This window comes from Coregonus clupeaformis, chromosome 14 (genome assembly GCF_020615455.1).
Source record: "Coregonus clupeaformis isolate EN_2021a chromosome 14, ASM2061545v1, whole genome shotgun sequence".
NCBI lineage: Eukaryota > Metazoa > Chordata > Actinopteri > Salmoniformes > Salmonidae > Coregonus > Coregonus clupeaformis.
Genome location: NC_059205.1, coordinates 22,804,944 through 22,827,585, shown reverse-complemented (window position 1 = coordinate 22,827,585; position 22,642 = coordinate 22,804,944). Strand labels below are relative to the sequence as shown.

At 46.8% G+C, this 22,642-nt stretch overlaps 1 protein-coding gene across 1 annotated transcript; it reads left to right on the top strand.

Annotated features, from left to right (window-relative positions):
- Window positions 1–492: 492 nt before the first annotated feature.
- LOC121581366 (fibulin-1-like) lies at window positions 493–20,547 on the top strand. The gene is made up of 12 exons (XM_045224854.1): window positions 493–587; window positions 4,883–5,018; window positions 7,405–7,561; window positions 16,646–16,783; window positions 16,939–17,076; window positions 17,219–17,362; window positions 17,758–17,880; window positions 18,051–18,176; window positions 18,448–18,567; window positions 18,829–18,960; window positions 19,415–19,538; window positions 19,868–20,547. Exons 1-12 carry the CDS (start codon window positions 493–495, stop codon window positions 20,247–20,249), a joined length of 1,815 nt encoding a protein of 604 aa, XP_045080789.1. The 3' UTR covers window positions 20,250–20,547.
- The last annotated feature ends 2,095 nt before the right edge of the window (window positions 20,548–22,642 follow it).

Below are 22,642 nucleotides of genomic sequence, written 5' to 3'. Positions count from 1 at the left end.
AATATCTTACAAGTGCAATGGGACCGTGGATATTACTATTTTTCTTTTCATATGGAGTTTTACATGGGCAAGGTAAGAGTTAAAACTGGTGAGATTGCCTGGAGTGGACTACCACTATTAACAGTGTTACTAATATTGTAATAATTGTACAATATAATTAATTAAATTAATGTTGGAATAAAATATAGGCCTGTTGTATTTTACTAAGGATTGTTCAATCAGAAATATGAATATGAAATACATTCTTTGAATCAAACATGCCAAAAAAAGTTTCTACATTACACCTTTTGAATTATGAAATGGGCCTAGATTATATATGTAGACAAGTATGTTCAGGAATGCCTTGTATATAGCCTACATCTGCTGACTAGGCTTAGCCAAATAATTAATTGCTGTTTGGTTACCTCCCCTCTCACTCTTTTGTCAAAACCTTTCCCACCATGTTCTCACCCCACATAAACTTGGCCAGAGCACCCAGAGTACAGTTCGCCCATGTTGAAGGACTGCTGTCAGGATGGGAGGGGCAGAGCTCTGGTTGAACAAGACTGTACAGTCCTCCCTCTAATCGCAGCCTCTCACATCTGCAGGTAGGTAACAGTAACACCTGGTTTTCAGGAGGACAGTATGTACAGTGGGGAAAAAAAGTATTTAGTCAGCCACCAATTGTGCAAGTTCTCCCACTTAAAAAGATGAGAGAGGCCTGTAATTTTCATCATAGGTACACTTCAACTATGACAGACAAATTGAGAATGTTTTTCTCCAGAAAATCACATTGTAGGATTTTTTATGAATTTATTTGCAAATTATGGTGGAAAATAAGAATTTGGTCACCTACAAACAAGCAAGATTTCTGGCTCTCACAGACCTGTAACTTATTCTTTAAGAGGCTCCTCTGTCCTCCACTCGTTACCTGTATTAATGGCACCTGTTTGAACTTGTTATCAGTATAAAAGACACCTGTCCACAACCTCAAACAGTCACACTCCAAACTCCACTATGGCCAAGACCAAAGAGCTGTCAAAGGACACCAGAAACAAAATTGTAGACCTGCACCAGGCTGGGAAGACTGAATCTGCAATAGGTAAGCAGCTTGGTTTGAAGAAATCAACTGTGGGAGCAATTATTTGTCACGCCCTGGCTCCGGGGACTCTAGTATGTTGAGCCAGGGTGTGAGTTTTCATTTGTTTATGTTCTAGTTGTTGTATATCTATGTTGGCCAGGGTGGCTCCCAATCAGAGACGGCTGTAGCTCGTTGTCTCTGATTGGGAGTCATACTTAGGTAGCCATTAGGCATTCATTATTTGTGGTTTCTTGTTCCGTGTTGGTTTGTTTATGTAACCAGGGACGTCATATTTCGTTTTGTTGTTTTGATCGTGTGATCATTCTAATAAATAAAATGTTCGCATTCAACGCTGCGCCTTGGTCCTCCTCTATGAATGACGATGTTGACAGAAGAAACCACCAAGATGTGACCAAGCAGCGTGTCCAGGAGCCATCGCCAGGGAGATCCCTAACAGATCTCCTTCGCCTCCTCGACTGGGTCAAGCCGAGTGAGGAAGAGAAGGGCTTGACATTGTGGCAGAAGGGCGAAAGGCTGGCGAGGGACATGGAGACCTGGTCCACGGGTAGGGGAGACGCCCAGAAATTTTTTAGGGGGGGGCTAACGCCGTGGACGACGGGCCAGCAGAAGACCGCGGCAGAGCGGCCCAGCGGATTGGCAGAGGAGGCCGCCAGGTTACGGGGGCCACTGGTCGAAGAGGGGGTGGAAGATGTAGAGGCACGGCGAGAGGTACTGGCGTGTGTTGCCAGTCCGGTCCGGCCTGTTCCTGATCCCCACGTAGGGCCAGTGGTGTGTGTTCCCAGTACGGTCCGGCCTGTTCCTGCCACTCGCACCAAGTCTACGGTGCGCATCGCCAGCTCGGCCCGGCCCATTCCTGCTCCCCGCACCAAGTCAGTGGTGCGTTTCGTCAGCCCGGCACGGCCCGTTCCTGCTCCCCGCACCAAGTCAGTGATGCGCTTCGTCAGCCCGGTCCGGCCCTCTCCTGCTCCCCGCACCAAGTCAGTGGTGCGCGTCGCCAGCCCAGTCCGGCCCATTCCTGCTCCCCGCACCAAGTCAGTGGTGCATTTCGTCAGCCCTGTCCGGCCCGTTCTTGCTCCCCGCACCAAGTCAGTGGTGCGCTTCGTCAGCCCGGTCCGGCCCGCTCCTGCTCCCCGCACCAAGTCAGTGGTGCGCGTCGCCAGCCCAGTCCGGCCCATTCCTGCTCCCCGCACCAAGTCAGTGTTGCATTTCGTCAGCCCTGTCCGGCCCGTTCTTGCTCCCCGCACCAAGTCAGTGGTGCGCTTCGTCAGCCCGGTCCGGCCCGCTCCTGCTCCCCGCACCAAGTCAGTGGTGCGCGTCGCCAGCCCAGTCCGGCCCATTCCTGCTCCCCGCACCAAGTCAGTGGTGCGTTTCGTCAGCCCTGTCCGGCCCGTTCCTGCTCCCCGCACCAAGTCAGTGGTGCGCGTCGTCAGCCCGGCTCGGCCCGCTCCTGCTCCCCACACCAAGCCAGTGGTGTGCGTCGTCAGTCTGGCACGGCCCGTGCCTGTTCCACCGGTGGCGGGTCCGGCACCGGTCAGGTGCTGCGTCACGCCGGAGCTAGAGCAATCCGCTCCACCAGTGTTCAGTTCAGCTCTGGTCAGCAGGGCCAGACCGGACCAGGGGTACTTTGGGGGGTTAGAGAAGGAGTGGGGGTCATGTCCGGAGCCGGATCCGCCGCCGAGGCGGAGTGCCCACCCGGTCCCTCCCCTGTTGTATTTGGTTGGCGCGGTCGGAGTCCGCGCCTTTAGGGGGGGGGTACTGTCACACCCTGGCTCCGGGGACTCTAGTATGTTGAGCCAGGGTGTGAGTTTTCATTTGTTTATGTTCTAGTTGTTGTATATCTATGTTGGCCAGCGTGGCTCCCAATCAGAGACGGCTGTAGCTCGTTGTCTCTGATTGGGAGTCATACTTAGGTAGCCGTTAGGCATTCATTATTTGTGGTTTCTTGTTCCGTGTTGGTTTGTTTATGTAACCAGGGACGTCACGTTTCGTTTTGTTGTTTTGATCGTGTGATCATTCTAATAAATAAAATGTTCGCATTCAACGCTGCGCCTTGGTCCTCCTCTATGAATGACGATCGTGACATTATTAGGAAATGGAAGACATACAAGACCACTGATAATCTCCCTCGATCTGGGGCTCCACGCAAGATCTCACCCCGTGGGGTCAAAATGATCACAAGAACGGTGAGCAAAAATCCCAGAACCACACGGGGGGACCTAGTGAATGACCTGCAGAGAGCTGGGACCAAAGTAACAAAACCTACCATCAGTAACACACTACGCCGCCAGGGACTCAAATCCTGCAGTGCCAGACGTGTCCCCCTGCTTAAGCCAGCACATGTCCAGGCCCGTCTGAAGTTTGCTAGAGTGCATTTGAATGATCCAGAAGAGGATTGGGAGAATGTCATATGGTCAGATGAAACCAAAATATAACTTTTTGGTAAAAACTCAACTCGTCGTGTTTGGAGGACAAAGAATGCTGAGTTGCATCCAAAGAACACCATACCTACTGTGAAGCATGGGGGTGGTTATCGTGCTTTGGGGCTGTTTTTCTGCAAAGGGACCAGGACGACTGATACGTGTAAAGGAAAGAATGAATGGGGCCATGTATCGTGAGATTTTGAGTGAAAACCTCCTTCCATCAGCAAGGGCATTGAAGATGAAACGTGGCTGGGTCTTTCAGCATGACAATGATCCCAAACACACCGTCCGGGCAACGAAGGAGTGGCTTCGTAAGAAGCATTTCAAGGTCCTGGAGTGGCCTAGCCAGTCTCCAGATCTCAACCCCATAGAAAATCTTTGGAGGGAGTTGAAAGTCTGTGTTGCCCAGCGACAGCCCCAAAACATCACTGCTCTAGAGGAGATCTGCATGGAGAAATGGGCCAAAATACCAGCAACAGTGTGTGAAAACCTTGTGAAGACTTACAGAAAACGTTTGACCTGTGTCATTGCCAACAAAGGGTATATAACAAAGTATTGAGAAACTTTTGTTATTGACCAAATACTTATTTTCCACCATAATTTGCAAATAAATTCATAAAAAATCCTACAATGTGATTTTCTGGATTTTTTTCTTCTCATTTTGTCTGTCATAGTTGACGTTTACCTATGATGAAAATTACAGGCCTCTCTCATCTTTTTAAGTGGGAGAACTTGCACAATTGGTGGCTGACTAAATACTTTTTTTCCCCACTGTATGTGTCTGTAACCTGTGTGACCCAGTTCACAAGAGGCCCCTGTTGGTAGGGAAATACATGAAGAAATCCAGGACAGTCCAGGAATGGTTAGATAATTAGATGTTATTGTGCTTGTGCTGTTGACTATCATTGTGGTATGTAGCCTAGTGCCAAGAAAAGAAAAATAATACTTTATCGAGCATTGTTACTGCATTCATAATGGGAGGCACAGGGGCGTAGTGGTATGCCTGTTGAGAGATGATGGTGTCATTAAAACAGGAAAGTCCTTAGTGGGGTTGAAGCCCCAACTCAACCTCAACCACTCCCCCTGCCAACCCCCATCACTCTTCCTCTATCACCTCCCACCACCACCCATTCCCCCTACAACCCCCCACAACCCTCAACCCCGTTGGGCACATATTGCCACATAGGCCCCATGTACAGGAGCTAAGTGCCCTCGGGCTGAAGGGTGCCTGTAAAAAGCTCTGTGGTTGGAGGTGAAAATTGCAGTAGGGAAGACACCTGGAGCACACATGGGATGGCATTTTTCTGACTGAAGAAAGCATCCTTTCCTCTCCTCACACCATCTGAATTGTTCTGCTCTTCACTTCTCTGTGGTCTAACAGGATAGCTCAGGAGCAGTGTTGTTCGGCTGTAGTAGGGGACACATTGTGTACCAGCGGCATCAACCTGGCCAAAGAACAGGGGGCCTGTGTGGTGCCTATTACCCATGGGGACCCCTGTGAAACAAAGACTACCAAGGTGTGTGACTGTGTATTGGAACTCTCTCTTAATCACCTTCCTCCTCGTTTACTTACTGTAGCTCCTCTCCAACATCTACCAATACAGCTTTTTCCTCCATCCTCACTCACTTGTCTCTGACTCTACCCTCTCTTAAGGAGCGACTGAACGCACCAATTGATCATGTTTTTCTGTTGCTCATTAAGAAAAATGTGATTTCAATCTTGGGGGTGTGATTCGATGTGGCAGCTACTGATGTTTGTCCTCATGAAACACCATAGGAACAAAGCCAGTGTCAAAGCCAGTGTCTGACATAGAATGAATCTATGTCATTTTGGCCACTGGCCTGGTGCGAAGAGCAGGAACGGGCCGGGCCGGACTGGCGACGCGCACCACTGGCTTGGTGCGGGGAGCAGGAACGGGCCGTACCGGACTGGCGACGCGCACCACTGGCTTGGTGCGAGGAGCAGGAACGGGCCGGGCCAGACTGGCGACGTGCACCACTGGCTTGGTGCGAGGAGCAGGAACAGGCCGGGCCGGACTGGGAACACGCACCAATGGCTTGGTGCGAGGAGCAGGATCAGGCCGGGCCGGACTGGGAACACGCACCAATGGCTTGGTGCGAGGAGCAGGAACGGGCCGGGCCGGACTGGGAACACGCATCAATGGCTTGGTGCGAGGAGCAGGAACGGGCCGGGCCGGACTGGTGACACGCACCACTGTCTTGGTGCGAGGAGCAGGAACAGGCCGGGCCGGACTGGCGACGCGCATCACTGGCTTGGTGCGAGGAGCAGGAACAGGCCGGGCCTGGGCCGGACTGGCGACGCACACCACAGGCTTGGTGCAAGGGGCAGGAACAGGCCTGGCCGGACTGGCGACGCGCACCACAGGCTTGGTGCGAGGAGCACGAACGGGCCGGGCCGGGCCGGACTGGAGACACGCACCACAGGTCTGGTGCGAGGAGCAGGAACAGGCCGGGCCGGACTGGCGACGCGCACCACTGGCTTGGTGCTAGGAGCAGGGACAGGCCGGGCCGGGCCGGACTGGCGACGCGCACCACAGGCTTGGTGCAAGGGGCAGGAACAGGCCGGGCCGGACTGGCGACGCGCACCACATGCTTGGTGCGAGGAGCAAGAACGGGCCGGGCCGGACTGGAGACACGCACCACAGGTCTGGTGCGAGGAGCAGGAACGGGCCGGGCCGGGAACACGCACCACTGGCTTGGTGCGAGGAGCAGGACTGGGTACCTTTATTAACCCCCGCTCCTTATGCTGTCTAACCAGCTCCTCTCGCCCGTGCCTCTACTTCCTCCTTCTCCCTACGTGCCTCCTGCAGTACCTCCTCCTGAATGGCTCTCTTCCGCTCTATACTATCTAACAGCCCCCGTAATATGGTGGCCTCCTCTCTTACCCGGCACTCCTCCTCCCGTGAGGACTCCTCCGGAAGCCCCCACGAGTTAGGGAACAGAAACTTGTCGTCGTCGTCGTCCTCCAACTCCTCAGTATAATACTGTTCCCACTCCTCTTCCCATGGTCGTAGGGACTCAATCTGGAAACCAACCAGGTGCAGTGGTCGGGGCTCTTCTCTCTCGCTCCCCGACCACCCCTTTAGCCCCCCCAAAATGTTTTATTGGGGCTGCTTCTCGGGCTTCCTCCTCGGCCGGCTTCCGTGTTGCCGTTGCTCCTCTCCTGCCTGGGCTTCCTTCGTCGCCCAGGGTCCTTCTCCTGCAAATATCTCCTCCCATGACCAAATCTTCCCCACATGTGTCCAGGGTGTACGGTCCTCCTGGGCACAATGCTTGGTCCGTGTTTGGTGGGATCTTCTGTCACGTTCGTTCAAGGATGGGTCAGACCAAGGCGCAGCGTGATATGCGTACATGTTTATTTAACTTATAAACATTTACATTTACATTTATATTTACATTACACGACAAAACAACAAACGAAACAAAACGCAAAGTCCAAAGGTTGAACAAACAACAAACCTTACACGGAACAAGATCCCACCACTAAACAGTGCCAATCGGCTGCCTAAGTATGATCCCCAATCAGAGACAACGAGCGACAGCTGCCTCTGATTGGGAACCACACCGGCCAACATAGATCTATACATACTAGATACCCCACATAGAATATACACAACAAAGAATATACACACCCTGACTCAACATATACGAGTCCCCTGAGTCAGGGCGTGACAGGCATTGTCGAAATCCAACCCCAACCCTTAAGTAAGTCCTGACAATCTCTTGTACTCAAATCTCACAAAACGCAGTTTTGGAAGATACTGACTTTATGTCCAAAATTAACCTACTTGCACTTTTGAGTCAATTTTGGCACTGGAATAAATGTTTCTGACTGATATCGATGTCATGTGCCGTTTTCACTGTTTCATCTCCCCCTCTCAGATGTGTTGTGACTGCTGTCTGCTGGACCTGATGTCTGCTAGCAGTGGTAATGGCTGTGAGCTGGCCCTAGACCTGGGAAAGCAGTGTCAGGAGACAGCCCAGGCCTGCTGTAGTTGGGTACGACCAGAGCACAACAAGCCTGCTGCTGGGGCTCAAGGTAACCTAGTGCTACAGCAGTGCTTACCAAATGGTGCTCCAGAACCCCATGTGGCACAGTCCTAAATGGTAGGCCAGAATGACCCATGTGGCTGTGTCCAAATGGTGTCCCAGACAAAAAAACAGTTTGTGAACCATTAGTCTGACAGACTGTTACCTGCCAGCGCAAACAATATGTGGTTCTGTGTCCGAGATTAGGGAAGCACTGACCCGGACATTGTAGAGTAAACCAAGTCAATCAATCAACCAAGCAAAGCTCCCATATAAGGTTATTGTTGATTGATAAGATTGAAATAGAGTAACACGTAACAGAGTTTTGTGACGAAGGGATCGCCTCCCAGTAAACCCCTTGTGAAGTTCAATGAGAGAAGATCGGTAATAGAGGCGGCATTTGTTGGATTGAACGTCCCACGGGAAATCGAGTTGTGTACGTTGTTCGCATGAGGTTTCTTGATTGGTGAAGCGTGTAGAGTTGATTCATAGTTCGGGGAATGGGAAATGGCGGCGAGTAGTGCGGACGAAATGGAGGAAATGGAGAAAACGTTGGTGAAGCAACAGCTGTGCTGGAATGCGAACAATATGGGTGTCAGTTCTGATGGTATGGAGCGGGAGGATGAGGGTCAAGGACCAGAATGGTCGGTAGTGGAAAGTCATAGGAAGAAGAGAGATCATGATACAGAAAGCAGTGGAGCGTCTAGTAAAGAAAGCATAAAGAGGGCCAAGGTAGGAAGCAAGATTAATGTGTTGGAGTGGAAAGTGGTGATAGTGTTTGATGAGACACCAGGGCCTCAATTATACCCTATCCGACTAACTAATGCCGTAGAGAAAGAGGTAGGTGAAGTGAAATTAGCTCGGTTCATTGGAAATGGTAGATTGTTAATATTGTGCGGTAGCCAGGCTCAGCAAGAGAAGATTTTGAAAATGGAAAAGCTTAATGGGAAGAAGATTAAAAGCCATGTCCCTGGTGCGTATGCTAGATTGAAGGGAGTCATCACTGGGGTCCTAATATCTATATCAACAGATGATATTAAAGAAAATGTGAAGGGAGGCAGAGTGATTGAGGCCAAAAGGGAAAGAGGGTCAAAGAAGTGAAAGCTTATCAGTGATGCTGAGGTTTGAGAAAGTCTTGCTGGGAAAACTACAGGTAGGATTCCTTAGTTTCAATGTTTGAGAATTTGTCCCATATGCACTGCAGTGTTTTAAATGCCAAAGAATGGGACATGTAGCTGCTCAGTGTAAAGGAAATAAAAGATGTGCCAAGTGTGGAGGGCCACATGATTACAGTGAATGTGGAAGCAATGTGAAGGTTAAGTACTGTAATTGCGGGGAAGAACACAGTGCAGCATTTAGTGGATGTCAGGTTCAGAGAGAGGCTAGAGAGGCTCAGAGATATAGGATCAGTCATGATGTATCGTATGCAGAGGCCGTAAAACAGATTGGTAGAACTACAGTAAGTGGACCTACTTAAGTGGACCTAATGTCGGGGCTGGTGCTTCTGATGGTCCTGGCATGGTTTCGAGGCCTGTTCAGAAATCTTGTGCTCATGAATGTGCGGTGTCAAAGGACACTTTGATAATGTATAAAGTTGACTTCATAGCTTTTATTGGTAAGGTTATCAATACGACTTGGGTTGTGGAAAGCAGAAATGCCAGATGATGACATAACAACTGAACTAACATGTACGTGTGTGTGTGTGTGGTTGTGTGAGTGTTTAGTAGGATCCACCAAGTGTTCACATCTGTGTGTGGGCAAAGGCACATGCGCTTGCTTCGATGGCTACAAACTCAAACCAGACCAACACAACTGTGAGGGTGAGTATGTAGACCTATGCAAAAAAGGTACATCCCTAAACATATAGAACAGGTGACTCATCATAGGCTAGAATACACTCAAGCAATCAGACATGCACATTAGTGGTTTGTTCACCCACACCCGCCCGCAATTGCTAATAACCCTTCCTCAACTGCCCGACTGAATGTGATAAAGTGAAAATCTGAGGCCTGGGGTGAAATATTTTTTTTGTTAACTGATTTAGATATTTTTATGCGTACAATTTCCAATATTTTGGTAGGCTATTTGTTAGTCAACTTGTCTATAATTAGATACATGCAGCTTCTCTTCTGCCATTATATGTTGCCCTAGAAGACTATATAAACCGTTGCTCACCAGAATAATGTCATAAATCGATAGAATGAACGCTTCAATGTAATTGACACTGGTAAAGTTTCTCTGTCATCTCGGTTTCTTTCGTGGAGCAAAGACATTTAGGGACCGGGGAGAAAATGCAATAACAAAAAATGTCTGTAAAACATTTCCAGAAATCAGTTTGACCGGTTGTAAGGAAATAGAAAGCTGTGAAAACTACTAAACATGTTTCTGATAAGATTTCAGTTCGGCTTAGATGTATATTTTATGTGGTTGAAATACTATCAGCTTTTATGATGCTGATAAAGATAGCACTTCTACAGAAGGTATCTAACTGCACATTCACATTCTCTCAAGATGCTGAAATAAATCAATCATATTTCTCCACTCAAAAGTTTGCCTACATTTGGTGTACACTATATATACAAAAGTATGTGGACACCCCTTCAAATTAGTGGATTTGTCTATTTCAGCCACACCCGTTGCTGACAGGTGTATAAAATTGAGCACACAGCCATGCAATTTCCATAGACAAACATTGACAGTAGAATGGCCTTACTGAAGAGCTCAGCGACTTTTAACGTGGCACCGTCATAGGATGCCACCTTTCCAACAAGTCAGTTTGAGCTGCCCCGGTCAAATGTAAGTGCTGTTATTGTGAAGTGGAAATGTCTAAGAGCAACAGCGGCTCAGCCGCAAAGTGGTAGGCCACACAAGCTCACAGAACGGGACCGCCGAGTGCTCAAGCGCATAGCGTGTAAAAATCATCTGTCCTCGGTTGCAACACTCACTACCGAGTTCCAAACTGCCACTGGAAGAAACGTCAGCACAAGAACTGTTAGTCGGGAGCTTCATGAAATGAATTTCCATGGCCGAGCAGCCGCACACAAGCCTAAAATCACCATGCGCAATGCCAAGCGTTAGGCTGGAGTGGTGTAAAGATCGCCGCCATTGGACTCTGGAGCAGTGGAAACACGTTCTCTGGAGTGATGAATCATGCTTCTCCATCTGGCAGTCCAATGGACGAATCTGGGTTTGGCGGATGACAGGAGAATGCTACCTGCCCCAATGCATAGTGCCAACTGTAAAGTTTGGTGGAGTAGGAATAATGGTCTGGCGCTGTTTTTCATGGTTCGGCCTAGGTCCCTTAGTTCCAGTGAAGGGAAGTCTTAACGCTACAGCATACAATGACATTCTAGCCGAATCTGTGCTTCCAACTTTGTGGCAACATGGGGAAGGCCTTTTCCTGTTTCAGCATGACAATGCCCCCGTGCACAAAGCGAGGTCCATACAGAAATGGTTTGTCGAGATCGGTGTGGAAGAACTTGACTGGCCTGCATAGAGCCCTGACTTCAACCCCATCGAACACCTTTGGGATGAATTGGAAGGCCAACTGCGAGCCAGGCCTAATCGCTGAATGGAAGCAAGTCCCCGCAGCAATGTTCCAACATCTAGTGGAAAGCTTTACCAGAAGAGTGGAGGCTGTTAAAGCAGCAAAGGGGTGACCAACTCCATATTACTGCCCATGATTTTGGAATGAGATGTTCGACAAGCAGGTGTCCACATACTTTTGGTCATGTAGTGTATACTTTTTCTGCAACAAATGCTTAATTCTGCAGGAGATAATATTAAGGCTATGTGAGAGGTTATAGACCTACAGTCAGTTTCCAGATTTCAGTTTCCATTTAACACCACAGGCGTATTTGAAGTCCCCGTCTTGTGACTGTGGAATTTGTATAGCGCCTCACAATCATCACATAACATAGGCACTGCTATCATCCTCTTTTACCACTTCCACCAAATCTTTCCAAAACATTACTTTTCTGGCCCTCCCTTCTCTATATTTTCAACTCTTCATTTCGCAGCTTTTCTCTTAATGAATTAAACTCAGAAGTTGTCCTTTTGGCCTCTGTGGATTGACATTAACATTTTCTGCATGTTCCCAAAAGTATTTGAATATTGGCGTGTAGGCTATTTAGCGAGCGTACAGTTATAGGCCCTAAATATTAGGCTTACGCAGTAATGCCAGATTGCCTAAAATAATGAAAGAAAAACCTCAATGTAGCCTATAGATATAAATTACACAAGAATTATACATTTATGGATTTTTTAAGGGATTGCTTTCTCTTTATTCAACCCGCCCGCCACCCACCCACATGCCCTTCATCCACACAATATTTCATGACCCTAAACCCACCCGCCCCGCAGATATAACCACGGGGACTGTTGACAACCCACACATCACTAATGTACCAGGACAACATGATATAATAGGAAAACGTCATCCTGTCACGTTTTTGCAAAATGTTATGCCTCAACCAATTGATACTTATGCCAATAAATCGCAGTCAATGGGAAAAGATGAGTGTCAACCAATTGACACTTATGTTAATACATTGCATTCAATGTAAATGATGAGTGTCACAAGGTTGATGCTTATGTCAGTACATTACAGTCAATGGGAAAAGATAGGTGTCAACCAATTGAAGCCTATGTCAATACATTGCATTCAATGGCAAAATATGAGTGTCAAAGGGTTTATGCTAATGTCAATGCATGGCTGTCAAAACACCGCAGTCAGTGGGGAAAAGATGAATGTCAACCGATTGAAGCTTATGCCAATATATTCCAGTCAATGGAAAATATGAAAAGATGAGACTCACAGACAGACAGACATCTCTCCCTCCCTCCTCTCTCCTTCTCTTTGCCCCCCTCTGTCTCTGTCTCTTTCTCTCAACCTCATCTTTATCCCCCCTTCTCTTCTCTCTCCCTCTCCCCTCTCTTCTATTTCTCTCTCTCTCCCCCTCCCTCCTTCACCCTCTCCCTCTCTCTCTCCCACGTCTGCCTGTCTATTGACTCTCCCTCCCTCCCTCCCTCCCTCCCTCCCTCCCTCCCTCCCTCCCTCCCTCCCTCCCTCCCTCCCTCCCTCCCTCCCTCCCTCCCTCCCTCCCTCCCTCCCTCCCTCCCTCCCTCCCTCCCTCCTTCACCTTCTCCCTTTCTCCCTTTCTCTCTCCCCCTTCCTCACTCTCCCCCTTCTCTCTCTCCCTCTTCTCTCACTCCCTCCTCCCGGACAGGGAGGCAGAAAGACAGACAGGCAGACAGACGCAGGCAGGCAGGCAGGCAGGCAGGCAAACAGACAGGTAGGTAGACAGACAAGACACACAGACAGAAACACAGGCAGACAGACAAACACAGACAGGCAGACAGACAGACCGGCAGACAGACATGCAGACTCTCTCTCCCCTCCCTCCTCTCTCTCCCCCCTCCCTCTTTCACCCACTCCCTTTCTCTCCCCCTCCCTCACTCTCCCCCTTCTCTCGCCCTCATTCTTTCTCTCCCTCCCCTCTTCTCATCTCTCTCTCCCTCTCCCTCCTCTCTCTCCCATCTCCACAGACAGGATATTGACTCAGAAATATGTGTCAAGGACATTGACGCACAAGTCAATACATTGCATTCAAGGCAAATAAATTTGTGATACAGCTGCAGTGGGTAAATTGGTGAAAAACTCAGACAGGCAAACAGACATGCAGACAGACAGACCGGCAGACAGACAGGCAGATGCAGACAGACAGACACAGGTAGGCAGAAAGACACACAGACACACAGACAGACAGGCAAAAAGACAGACACATAAAGTCAACCTAAAAAAATTGGACCAATATCCTCTTCAGAATTCATTCTAACAAGGCTCTTAGTTTCTAGAACTGCAAGATTATTGTGTCCAATGGAGGTCAAAAAATGCTTTGGGTCGATTGACTTCAAATTTCATATGTCGGGTCATGATGGTCCCCGGTCACAAATCTGTAAAATTTGGAAAGATTCAAACTTTTTAACCTTTAGAAACCACCCCTATGACTCCCAATTAAGTCACTTCCTGTAATCGCAGGAAGCTGTACTTCAATGTACTGCCTCTTGGGGACACTCTTTAACAATGCCCAAGTCTTTACGTAAACAATTGACCGTTCTACAGAGGATGGAAGACAGTGTTTTTGTGTAACTGCACGGAAAGAATGAAGCACCATGTTGAGGATTAATTAAGCCATTTCCTGTTGCCAGAGTAAGCTGAACCTCAACACAGGGGCATCCCTGTAAGGTCACACTAACTGTAAGTCGCTCTGGATAACAGCGTCTGCTAAATGACTAAAATGTAAAATGTAAAATGTCACGACTAGTGTGTCATGGTTATGTGAGGGCTGTAGGTAATGCTTTTCTATTGAAGAAATGCCTTGTTCACAGTGGGACCAACTTTTCACAGTGAAGAGTTAATTTCACATGGTGAGATGTAGGCTTGTGTTCATCGGAAGTGTCTGTTGAGCAATCCCATACCTGTATTTTGTTTATAGCCTCAACTGTTCTGCAGATGTCACTCAAAAGCACAGTAACTTTATGTCATGCTTCAAATTAGGCAATGTTTAGTTTAGTTTATTAGGATCCCCATTAGCTACTGCACATGCAGCAGCTACTCTTCCTGGGGTCCACATGAAATGTAAAAATACATGAGAACACACAGAACAGGTATAGACAAGGACATTACATAAATAAAATAACATAAACATGTAATAATTAAATAAGAGTTATACACTGAGTATACAAAACGTTAAGAACACCTGCTTTTTCCATGACATAGATTGACCAGGTGAATCCAGGTGAAAGCTACGATCCCTTATTGATGTAATTTGTTAAATCCACTTCAATAGTGTAGATGAAGGGGAGGAGACAGGTTAAAGAAGGAAGACTTGAGACAATTGAGACATGGATTTTGTATGTGTGCCATTCAGAGGGTGAATGGGCAAGACAAAAGATTTAAGTGCCTTTGAACAGGGTATAGTAGTACGTGTCAGGCGCAATGGTTTATGTCAAGAACTGCAGCGCTGCTGGGTTTTTCACGCTCAACAGTTTCCCGTGTGTATCAAGAATCAAGAAAACCACCCAAAGGACATCCAGCCATCTTGACACAACTGTGGGAAGCATTGGAGTCAACATGGGCCAGCATCCCTGTGGAACACTTTCGACACTTTGAAAAGTCCATGTCCCGACGAATTGAGGCTGTTCTGAGGGCAAAGGGTGGGGGGTGAAACTCAATATTAGGAAGGTGTTCCTAATGTTTGGTATACATTATATTGGAAAGACACCAAGAGACAAAAAATACTATCTACACACTATTCATATATACATATTCATATTCTTACTGTATATACAGTTGAATTAGATCTTTAGAAGGAGGAGAGGCGCTGTGATACAATATTTTTTTAAAATCTGTTTTTTAAAGCTAAACTTGCGTTTTGCCTGAGTAACCTCTGGTGACAGAGCATTCCACGATGACATGGCTCTATACATAACTGAGCGAAGCATTAAATCTGTTTTTGGTTTGGGTACAGTGAAGAAGCCCATAGTGGCATGTCTGGTGGGGTGTGCACAGTGCATTCAGAAAGTATTCAGACCCCTTAACCTTTTCCACATTTTGTTACGTTACAGCCGTATTCTAAAATTGTTTTTTCCCTCATAAATCTACACACAATACCCCATAATGACAAGGCAAAAACAGGTTTTTAGAAATGTTAGCAAATAATTAAAATAAAATCACATTTACATAAGTATTCAAACCATTTACTCAGTACTTTGTTGAGGAGCCTTTGGCAGCGATTACAGCCTTGAGTCTTCTTGGGTATGATGCTACAAGCTTGGCACACCTGTATTTGGGGAGTTTCTCTCATTCTTCTCTGCAGATCCTCTCAAACTCTGTCAGTTTGGATGGGTAGCGTCGCTGCACAGCTATTTTCAGGTCTCTCCAGAGATGTTAGATCGGGTTGAAGTCCGGGCTCTGGCTGGGCCACTCAAGGACATTCAGAGACTTGTCCCGAAGCCACTCATGGATTGTCTTGGCTGTGTACTTAGGGTTGCTGTCCTGTTGGAAGGTGAACCTTCGCCCCAGTCTGAGGTCCTGAGCACTCTGGAGCAGGTTTTCATCAAGGATCTCTCTGTACTTTGCTCCATTCATCTTTCCCTCGATCCTGACTAGTCTCCCAGTCCCTGCCGCTGAAAAACATCCCCATAGCATGATGCTGCCACCACCATGCTTCACCATAGGGATGGTGCCAGGTTTCCTCCAGACCTGACGCTTGGTATTCAGACCAAAGAGTTCAATCTTAGTAACATCAGACCAGAGAATTTTGTTTCTTGGCAAACTCCAAGCGGGATGTCGTGCCTTTTACTGAGGAGTGGATTCAGTCTGGCCACTCTACCATATAGGCCTGATTTGGTGGAGTGCTGCAGAGATGGTTGTCCTTCTGGAAGGTTCTCCCATCTCCATAGAGGAACTCTGGAGCTCTGTCCGAGTGACCATCGGGTTCTTAGTCACCTCCCTGACCAAGGCCCTTCTCCCCGATTGCTCAGTTTGGCCGGGCGGCCAGCTCTAGGAAGTGTCTTGGTGGTTCCAAACGTCTTCCATTTAAGAGTGATGGAGGCCACTGTGTTCTTGGGGACATTCAATACTGCAGAAATGTTTTGGTACCCATCCCCAGATCTGTGCCTCGACACAATCCTGTTTCAGAGCTCTACGGACAATTCCTTGACCTCATGGCTTGGTTTTTGCTCTGACATGCACTGTCAACTGTGGGATATTATATAGACAGGTGTGTGCCTTTCCAAATCATGTCCAATCAATTGAATTTACCACAGGTGGACTCCAATAAGCGTCAATAGATTGGTACTTATATTTTCCCATTGACTGTGATGTATTGACGTAAGCGTCAACCTTGTGACACTCATCTTTTACCATTGAATGCAATGTATTGACATAAGCATCAATTGGTTGACGTTTCTCTTTTCATCTTTTCTCATTCACTGGAATATATTGACATAAGCTTCAACCCTGTGACACTCATCTTTTCCCATTGATAATGGGCTGACTAGGAAGAGTAACTACTCTTACTCTCCCCAGACATTAATGAGTGTTTGAAAGACACTCACAACTGTGTCACCGGGCAGAGTTGCATCAACACAGAAGGCTCTTTTCATTGTCAGCGTGACACCAACTGTGGTAAAGGTTATGAACTCACTGACACCAACACCTGCCAAGGTGAGTGTTTTGCACTGCCTGGGATGTATGGATGATGGCCTCTCACTCATCAGTCAATGGTGCATCCCTCTCACTATTTATCTTTACCCATCAATCACCCTGTTAAGTTTGGCTGTCTTCAAGATAATTCATGCTCTGTCCTCTTTCTCCACCAGATATTGATGAGTGTGCATTTGGATCCCACAACTGTGGCCTGGACTTTGCGTGTAGGAATACGGCAGGGTCGTTCCGCTGTCACCCACGGGAGCAGTGTGGAGATGGATATATCCAGGACGCAGTGGGAAGCTGTATCGGTGAGACACTTCCACTACCAATACAATCACACACAATGTATGAGAGTGGGTGACTGAATCAGCATGAGAGTGTATTGTTATCTACCCCACTACTGATAATCACACACCATTGATACATATGTGTCTCTCTCCTGTCTGCCAGATATCAATGAGTGTGTGACCCAGTCCAGCCCGTGCCAGCCAGGTCAGACCTGTATTAACACAGTGGGCTCGTACACCTGTAGAAGATACTCTGTCAACTGTGGACGAGGATATCACCTCAGTGAGGATGGTAGTCACTGTGTGGGTAAGGTCCATTGTTTATTAATGTATTATTGGGAAAATGGCTGGGTATTACACATTGGTGGTGGATTGGGTGAGATCCCTCATACAATGTCAAGCTTTTTGAAATCCAATGACAGTTGCTATATACTGTAACTGCAAACCATGTTATTGTATAAATGTTTTTAGTCTCGCATGTTTATCAAATTAATCTTCTTGTTTACTCTCTCAACAGTCAATGTAGCTCAGTTGGTAGAGCATGGCGTTTGCAACGCCAGGGTTGTGGGTTCAATTCCCACGGGGGGCCAGTATGAAAAAATATAAATAAATAATGTATGCACTCACTAACTGTAAGTCGCTCTGGATAAGAGCGACTGCTAAATTACAAAAATGTAAAATGTTAACTCTCTTGCCCTCTAGATGTGGATGAGTGTCTGGTAGAAGGGGCATGTCAGGGCCATGGTTGTGTCAACCTGCTGGGTTCCTTCCTCTGCGAGTGCAGACCAGGCTTAATCTTCAACAGCATCATCAGACTCTGCGAAGGTACATCCCTCCCCTCTGAAGCAACACTGAAGGGGTCTCAAAATATGTGTCAAATAAGACTAAAACTGTCATCCCTCCTCTCTGAATCAGTTGTTTCTTGCAGGCAGATTCAGTATTGTGAACTCAACTGAAGCCTCTTTTCACACATCTGTTTTGTTATTATGTGTTAGACATTAACGAGTGCAGGCAGTACTCAGGACGCCTCTGTGCCCACAAGTGTGAGAACACCCCGGGGTCCTATAAGTGTTCCTGTACCACAGGCTTCAAACTGGCCAGCGACGGCAGGAACTGTGAAGGTAAGAAGCTATGACTCCACCAAAGAAGTTCATTCTCTCTGAATCCATCTTTCAGTCTGCTTGGGGGTGCTCGGGTCAAAGGAATTGAAGTACTGTATGTGTGCTACTCCAACGCTGCGGTGTATTATTAGTGCTGGGAGAGAAAAGCTGGAGTATTTTTCACTTTTGTTCTATTCAGCCCTTTTCAGGAATTATAGCAATTCACACTGATACAAATGATGTTTTATAAAGTGTCAAACTCAGTTGACCTGTGACCTTTGACCTGTTCTAGATGTGAATGAGTGTGAGATGAACCCCTGCAGTCAGGAGTGTGGTAATGTTTATGGCTCCTACCAGTGCTACTGTCGCCGTGGCTACCAGCTCAGTGACATCGATGGGATCACTTGTGAAGGTAGGTCAATTAATGTGAAGGTAGGAGCAAATATTGGCAGTATTGGAAGAATTTACTAAGATACCAGTCTATAGGATGTAAGTATTTAAAGTAACTGGATTTTTAGGACAGCATGCTTTTAGGACAGCAAGCCTGATATTAGGCTGAGATGGAGGGAATGTCATACCTTCCAACCTGCATTCAGTTGCCTTCATATTCGAGGCAGCCACACTTTTTCAGTTGTTTGGGTACAATCTCCTCTCTCTCTCTCATCATTATCAGATACTGATGAGTGTGCCCTGCCAACTGGGGGTCACGTGTGTTCCTACCACTGTTCCAACACCCCAGGAAGCTTCCGCTGTACCTGCCCTCCCATGGGCTACACCCTCGCCCCGAACGGACGCACCTGCCAAGGTCAGGGAAAACATTTCACCATCCCTCCATTCCTCCTCTCCTCCATACCTCCCTTGTCCCTCATTCTCCCTCACTCTTAGAAAAAAGGGTTATTCGGCTGTCTCCATAGGAGAACCCTTTTTGGTTCCATGTAGAACAATCTGTGGAAAGGGTTCTAACTGGAACCAAAAAGGGTTATTCTAAGGGTTGTCCTATGGAGACAGACAAATCATGCTTTTAGGTTGTAGATAAACACACTCTTAGAAAACAATGTGCTGTCTAAACATTATTGTTTAGATAAACACATCGGAAATAATGCATTTTGTGTTTTTGTGAGTGTGTCCATTATGTGCAAGTATGTGCAAATGTGTTTAGATGTCATTTAATACAGATGCGTTTAGATGTGCATGACCGTGTATGTGCAATATTGTATGTGAAACACACTGATAACATTTTTCGTTCTCTCTCTGTTCAGATATTAATGAGTGTGTGGCCGGATCCCACAGCTGCGCTGTGACAGAGAGCTGCTTCAACGTACAGGGAGGGTTCAGATGTCTGTCCTTCGAGTGTCCACCCAACTTCCGCCGGGCAGCAGAGGGGTGAGAACTGGAACTGAACTGAGAACAGTGTTTACTTTCCTTTACTGTCTGGCCTGCTGTGTCTGTGTGAAATTAGTACATTTAGTTTTATACGCTCGTTCTCTGATCAGTTATCATTGCTCTTTTATAACTCATCTATTTTCTTAAGAGGTGGCTGGCACCTGTTGAGATACTGTATGGTGGCAATCTTTGGTGACAATTTTGTCTGACCAGAATTGTCACTTTGCACTTTGTGACAGTCACACAACTCATCTTTTTAATGTAATCATTTCTGACACTCTTTGCCCCTTGTGCCTCGTACCCCTCCCGATTTCCCCTTCTCCTTCCAGCCGTTGCGAACGCGTAGCCTGCGAGTACATACGGGACCCCTTGTGTTTATCCCTTCCCTTAAGAATCTCTTTCTACAACATCACTTTCCCCACCAACATCTCTGTGCCGGCCAGTGTCTTCCGCATGGGGCCCTCCAACTCAGTCCCAGGGGACGACATCCAGCTAGACATCATCGCCGGAGACCAAGGCAGCTTCTTCAGTGCCCAGAGACTGGCCCACAGCGGAGTGATCTCACTGCAAAGTATCGTGACGGAACCCCGGGACTTCTTGCTCACAGTGGAGATGAGGCTCATACGTTACGGGACTGTTCATCTTGATATGGCTAAGATTGCAGTGTTTATCACCCACAAGCAGCCCATCCCACCAAGACTACCATTCTAAAGACCATTCTCTAACCCTGCTGTCATAAAATGGCTGATCTCATATTTGACCATCATGATGAAGAATCATCTTATCTATTTAGTAGCATGCCTCAACCTTCTGTGTTCTGGGGAAGTTACATGGTGATATTCAAGTGTTGTGGCAATGGGTGTTGTGATGTGTAATGTTCACTAGGTGGGGATCATAGGCAATATAAGAATCTAATCTATTCAATCTACCTCATGATTTGCATGGCAGCTTTGCTTTGGATTTTGAGCTTTTGTTGATTTTTATTGTTAGTTTTTTTTGCAATTAAAAGGAATTTGTTACACAGTGATTTCTTTCCCTTTCTAATTTCCCTTCTACCCCCTAACCAGATACTAATACAATATTTATTGCTCTCACTAACAATGGCTGCTGCAGCAGCAATATCCATTCATACTATTCTATCCTGTCCTGTGACGATTATTAATGACGGTTGGTGAATTCATATTTCCTGATGCCCTACCTACCTCTGCCAAACTGCCTTAACAGAGGATCAAGGATGTCCCTCTTTAGTGGAGCAATGAAAAATAAAGCATGCCACTTATTTATGGGTACTTGGTCCCTGGCCAGTGGCGGGAGCTCAATTAGTGGTCTCCTAGCTATACAGCCGAGAAGATGGATGATACTCTTAGTGTTAGTGTTGGGTGGTTATCAATGAGTACTGCTGGTAAATGTACGAAAACACAAGGAGCTGTGATCGACTTGAGCCAGACAACTTTTACTTTCCAGTGATCAGGTTTTCTTTTATAGTTTAGTCTGGATTGTGGGCTACTACTCCCCTTGGATTGGCATCCGTTGAATACAGATGCTGTTTTGAAATGTATGGATGGATATATCCTATTGACAGTCTATGGAATATTTGAGAAATGTGGGATTCCCATTCCGGTCTCTGTTGCTTTTGATGTATTAACTACCAGCTTTGGCTCACTTCTGTTCTGTCTCATTATCTTCCCAACCAGTCACCTTAGTTGACATTTTGTGTCTGAATTGCTGTGGCGGGGCTATAGTTACTGCAGTTACCCTCTGTGGCAATGCCCTCGCATCAGAAACCACACAATCATTTTGTGGCTTTGGCCCACAGACCTGAAGGCAAACTTGGACCCACCTGCAAGCACTGCTAGAGCCTAATTACAAGCCCCCTTCCCCTTTGGAAGCTTGAGTTCCATGTAGAGGCTTCTTTTTTCACCTCAGGAGACCCTCGATGGGTCCAATGACTTGTTTGGCCTCTCTTCTTAAGCATTGATTCATTAATAAACCATAAAAAATATCTATGGATCTATTCAGGCGTTGCCAGAGTTTTGTGTGAAATGCTCTGGATTGTAGAAGTGCTTATCCATTCATCACAATTGAATTGCTGCATTGAATGAGGGAGCATTTTTATTTTTCTGTAAGTGTTGTTGGCATTTCAACATAGATTTGTATTGTTACTGTATTTCAGTTTACATACAGTGGGGGAAAAAAGTATTTAGTCAGCCACCAATTGTGCAAGTTCTCCCACTTAAAAAGATGAGAGAGGCCTGTAATTTTCATCATAGGTACACGTCAACTATGACAGAGAAAATGAGAATTTTCTTTCCAGAAAATCACATTGTAGGATTTTTAATGAATTTATTTGCAAATTATGGTGGAAAATAAGTATTTGGTCAACAACAAAAGTTTCTCAATACTTTGTTATATACCCTTTGTTGGCAATGACACAGGTCAAACGTTTTCTGTAAGTCTTCACAAGGTTTTCACACACTGTTGCTGGTATTTTGGCCCATTCCTCCATGCAGATCTCCTCTAGAGCAGTGATGTTTTGGGGCAACACAGACTTTCAACTCCCTCCAAAGATTTTCTATGGGGTTGAGATCTGGAGACTGGCTAGGCCACTCCAGGACCTTGAAATGCTTCTTACGAAGCCACTCCTTCGTTGCCCGGGCGGTGTGTTTGGGATCATTGTCATGCTGAAAGACCCAGCCACGTTTCATCTTCAATGCCCTTGCTGATGGAAGGAGGTTTTCACTCAAAATCTCACGATACATGGCCCCATTCATTCTTTCCTTTACACGGATCAGTCGTCCTGGTCCCTTTGCAGAAAAACAGCCCCAAAGCATGATGTTTCCACCCCCATGCTTCACAGTAGGTATGGTGTTCTTTGGATGCAACTCAGCATTCTTTGTCCTCCAAACACGACGAGTTGAGTTTTTACCAAAAAGTTATATTTTGGTTTCATCTGACCATATGACATTCTCCCAATCCTCTTCTGGATCATCCAAATGCACTCTAGCAAACTTCAGACGGGCCTGGACATGTACTGGCTTAAGCAGGGGGACACGTCTTGCACTGCAGGATTTGAGTCCCTGGCGGCATAGTGTGTTACTGATGGT

Excerpts from the sequence above, each read along its gene's own strand:
- LOC121581366 (XM_045224854.1), top strand. The coding sequence starts at position 493 with ATGTTGAAGGACTGCTGTCAGGATGGGAGGGGCAGAGCTCTGGTTGAA. Across the intron at positions 18,961-19,414 it reads GAACGGACGCACCTGCCAAG|ATATTAATGAGTGTGTGGCC; the intron begins GTCAGGGAAAAC and ends CTCTCTGTTCAG. Across the intron at positions 19,539-19,867 it reads TTCCGCCGGGCAGCAGAGGG|CCGTTGCGAACGCGTAGCCT; the intron begins GTGAGAACTGGA and ends TTCTCCTTCCAG.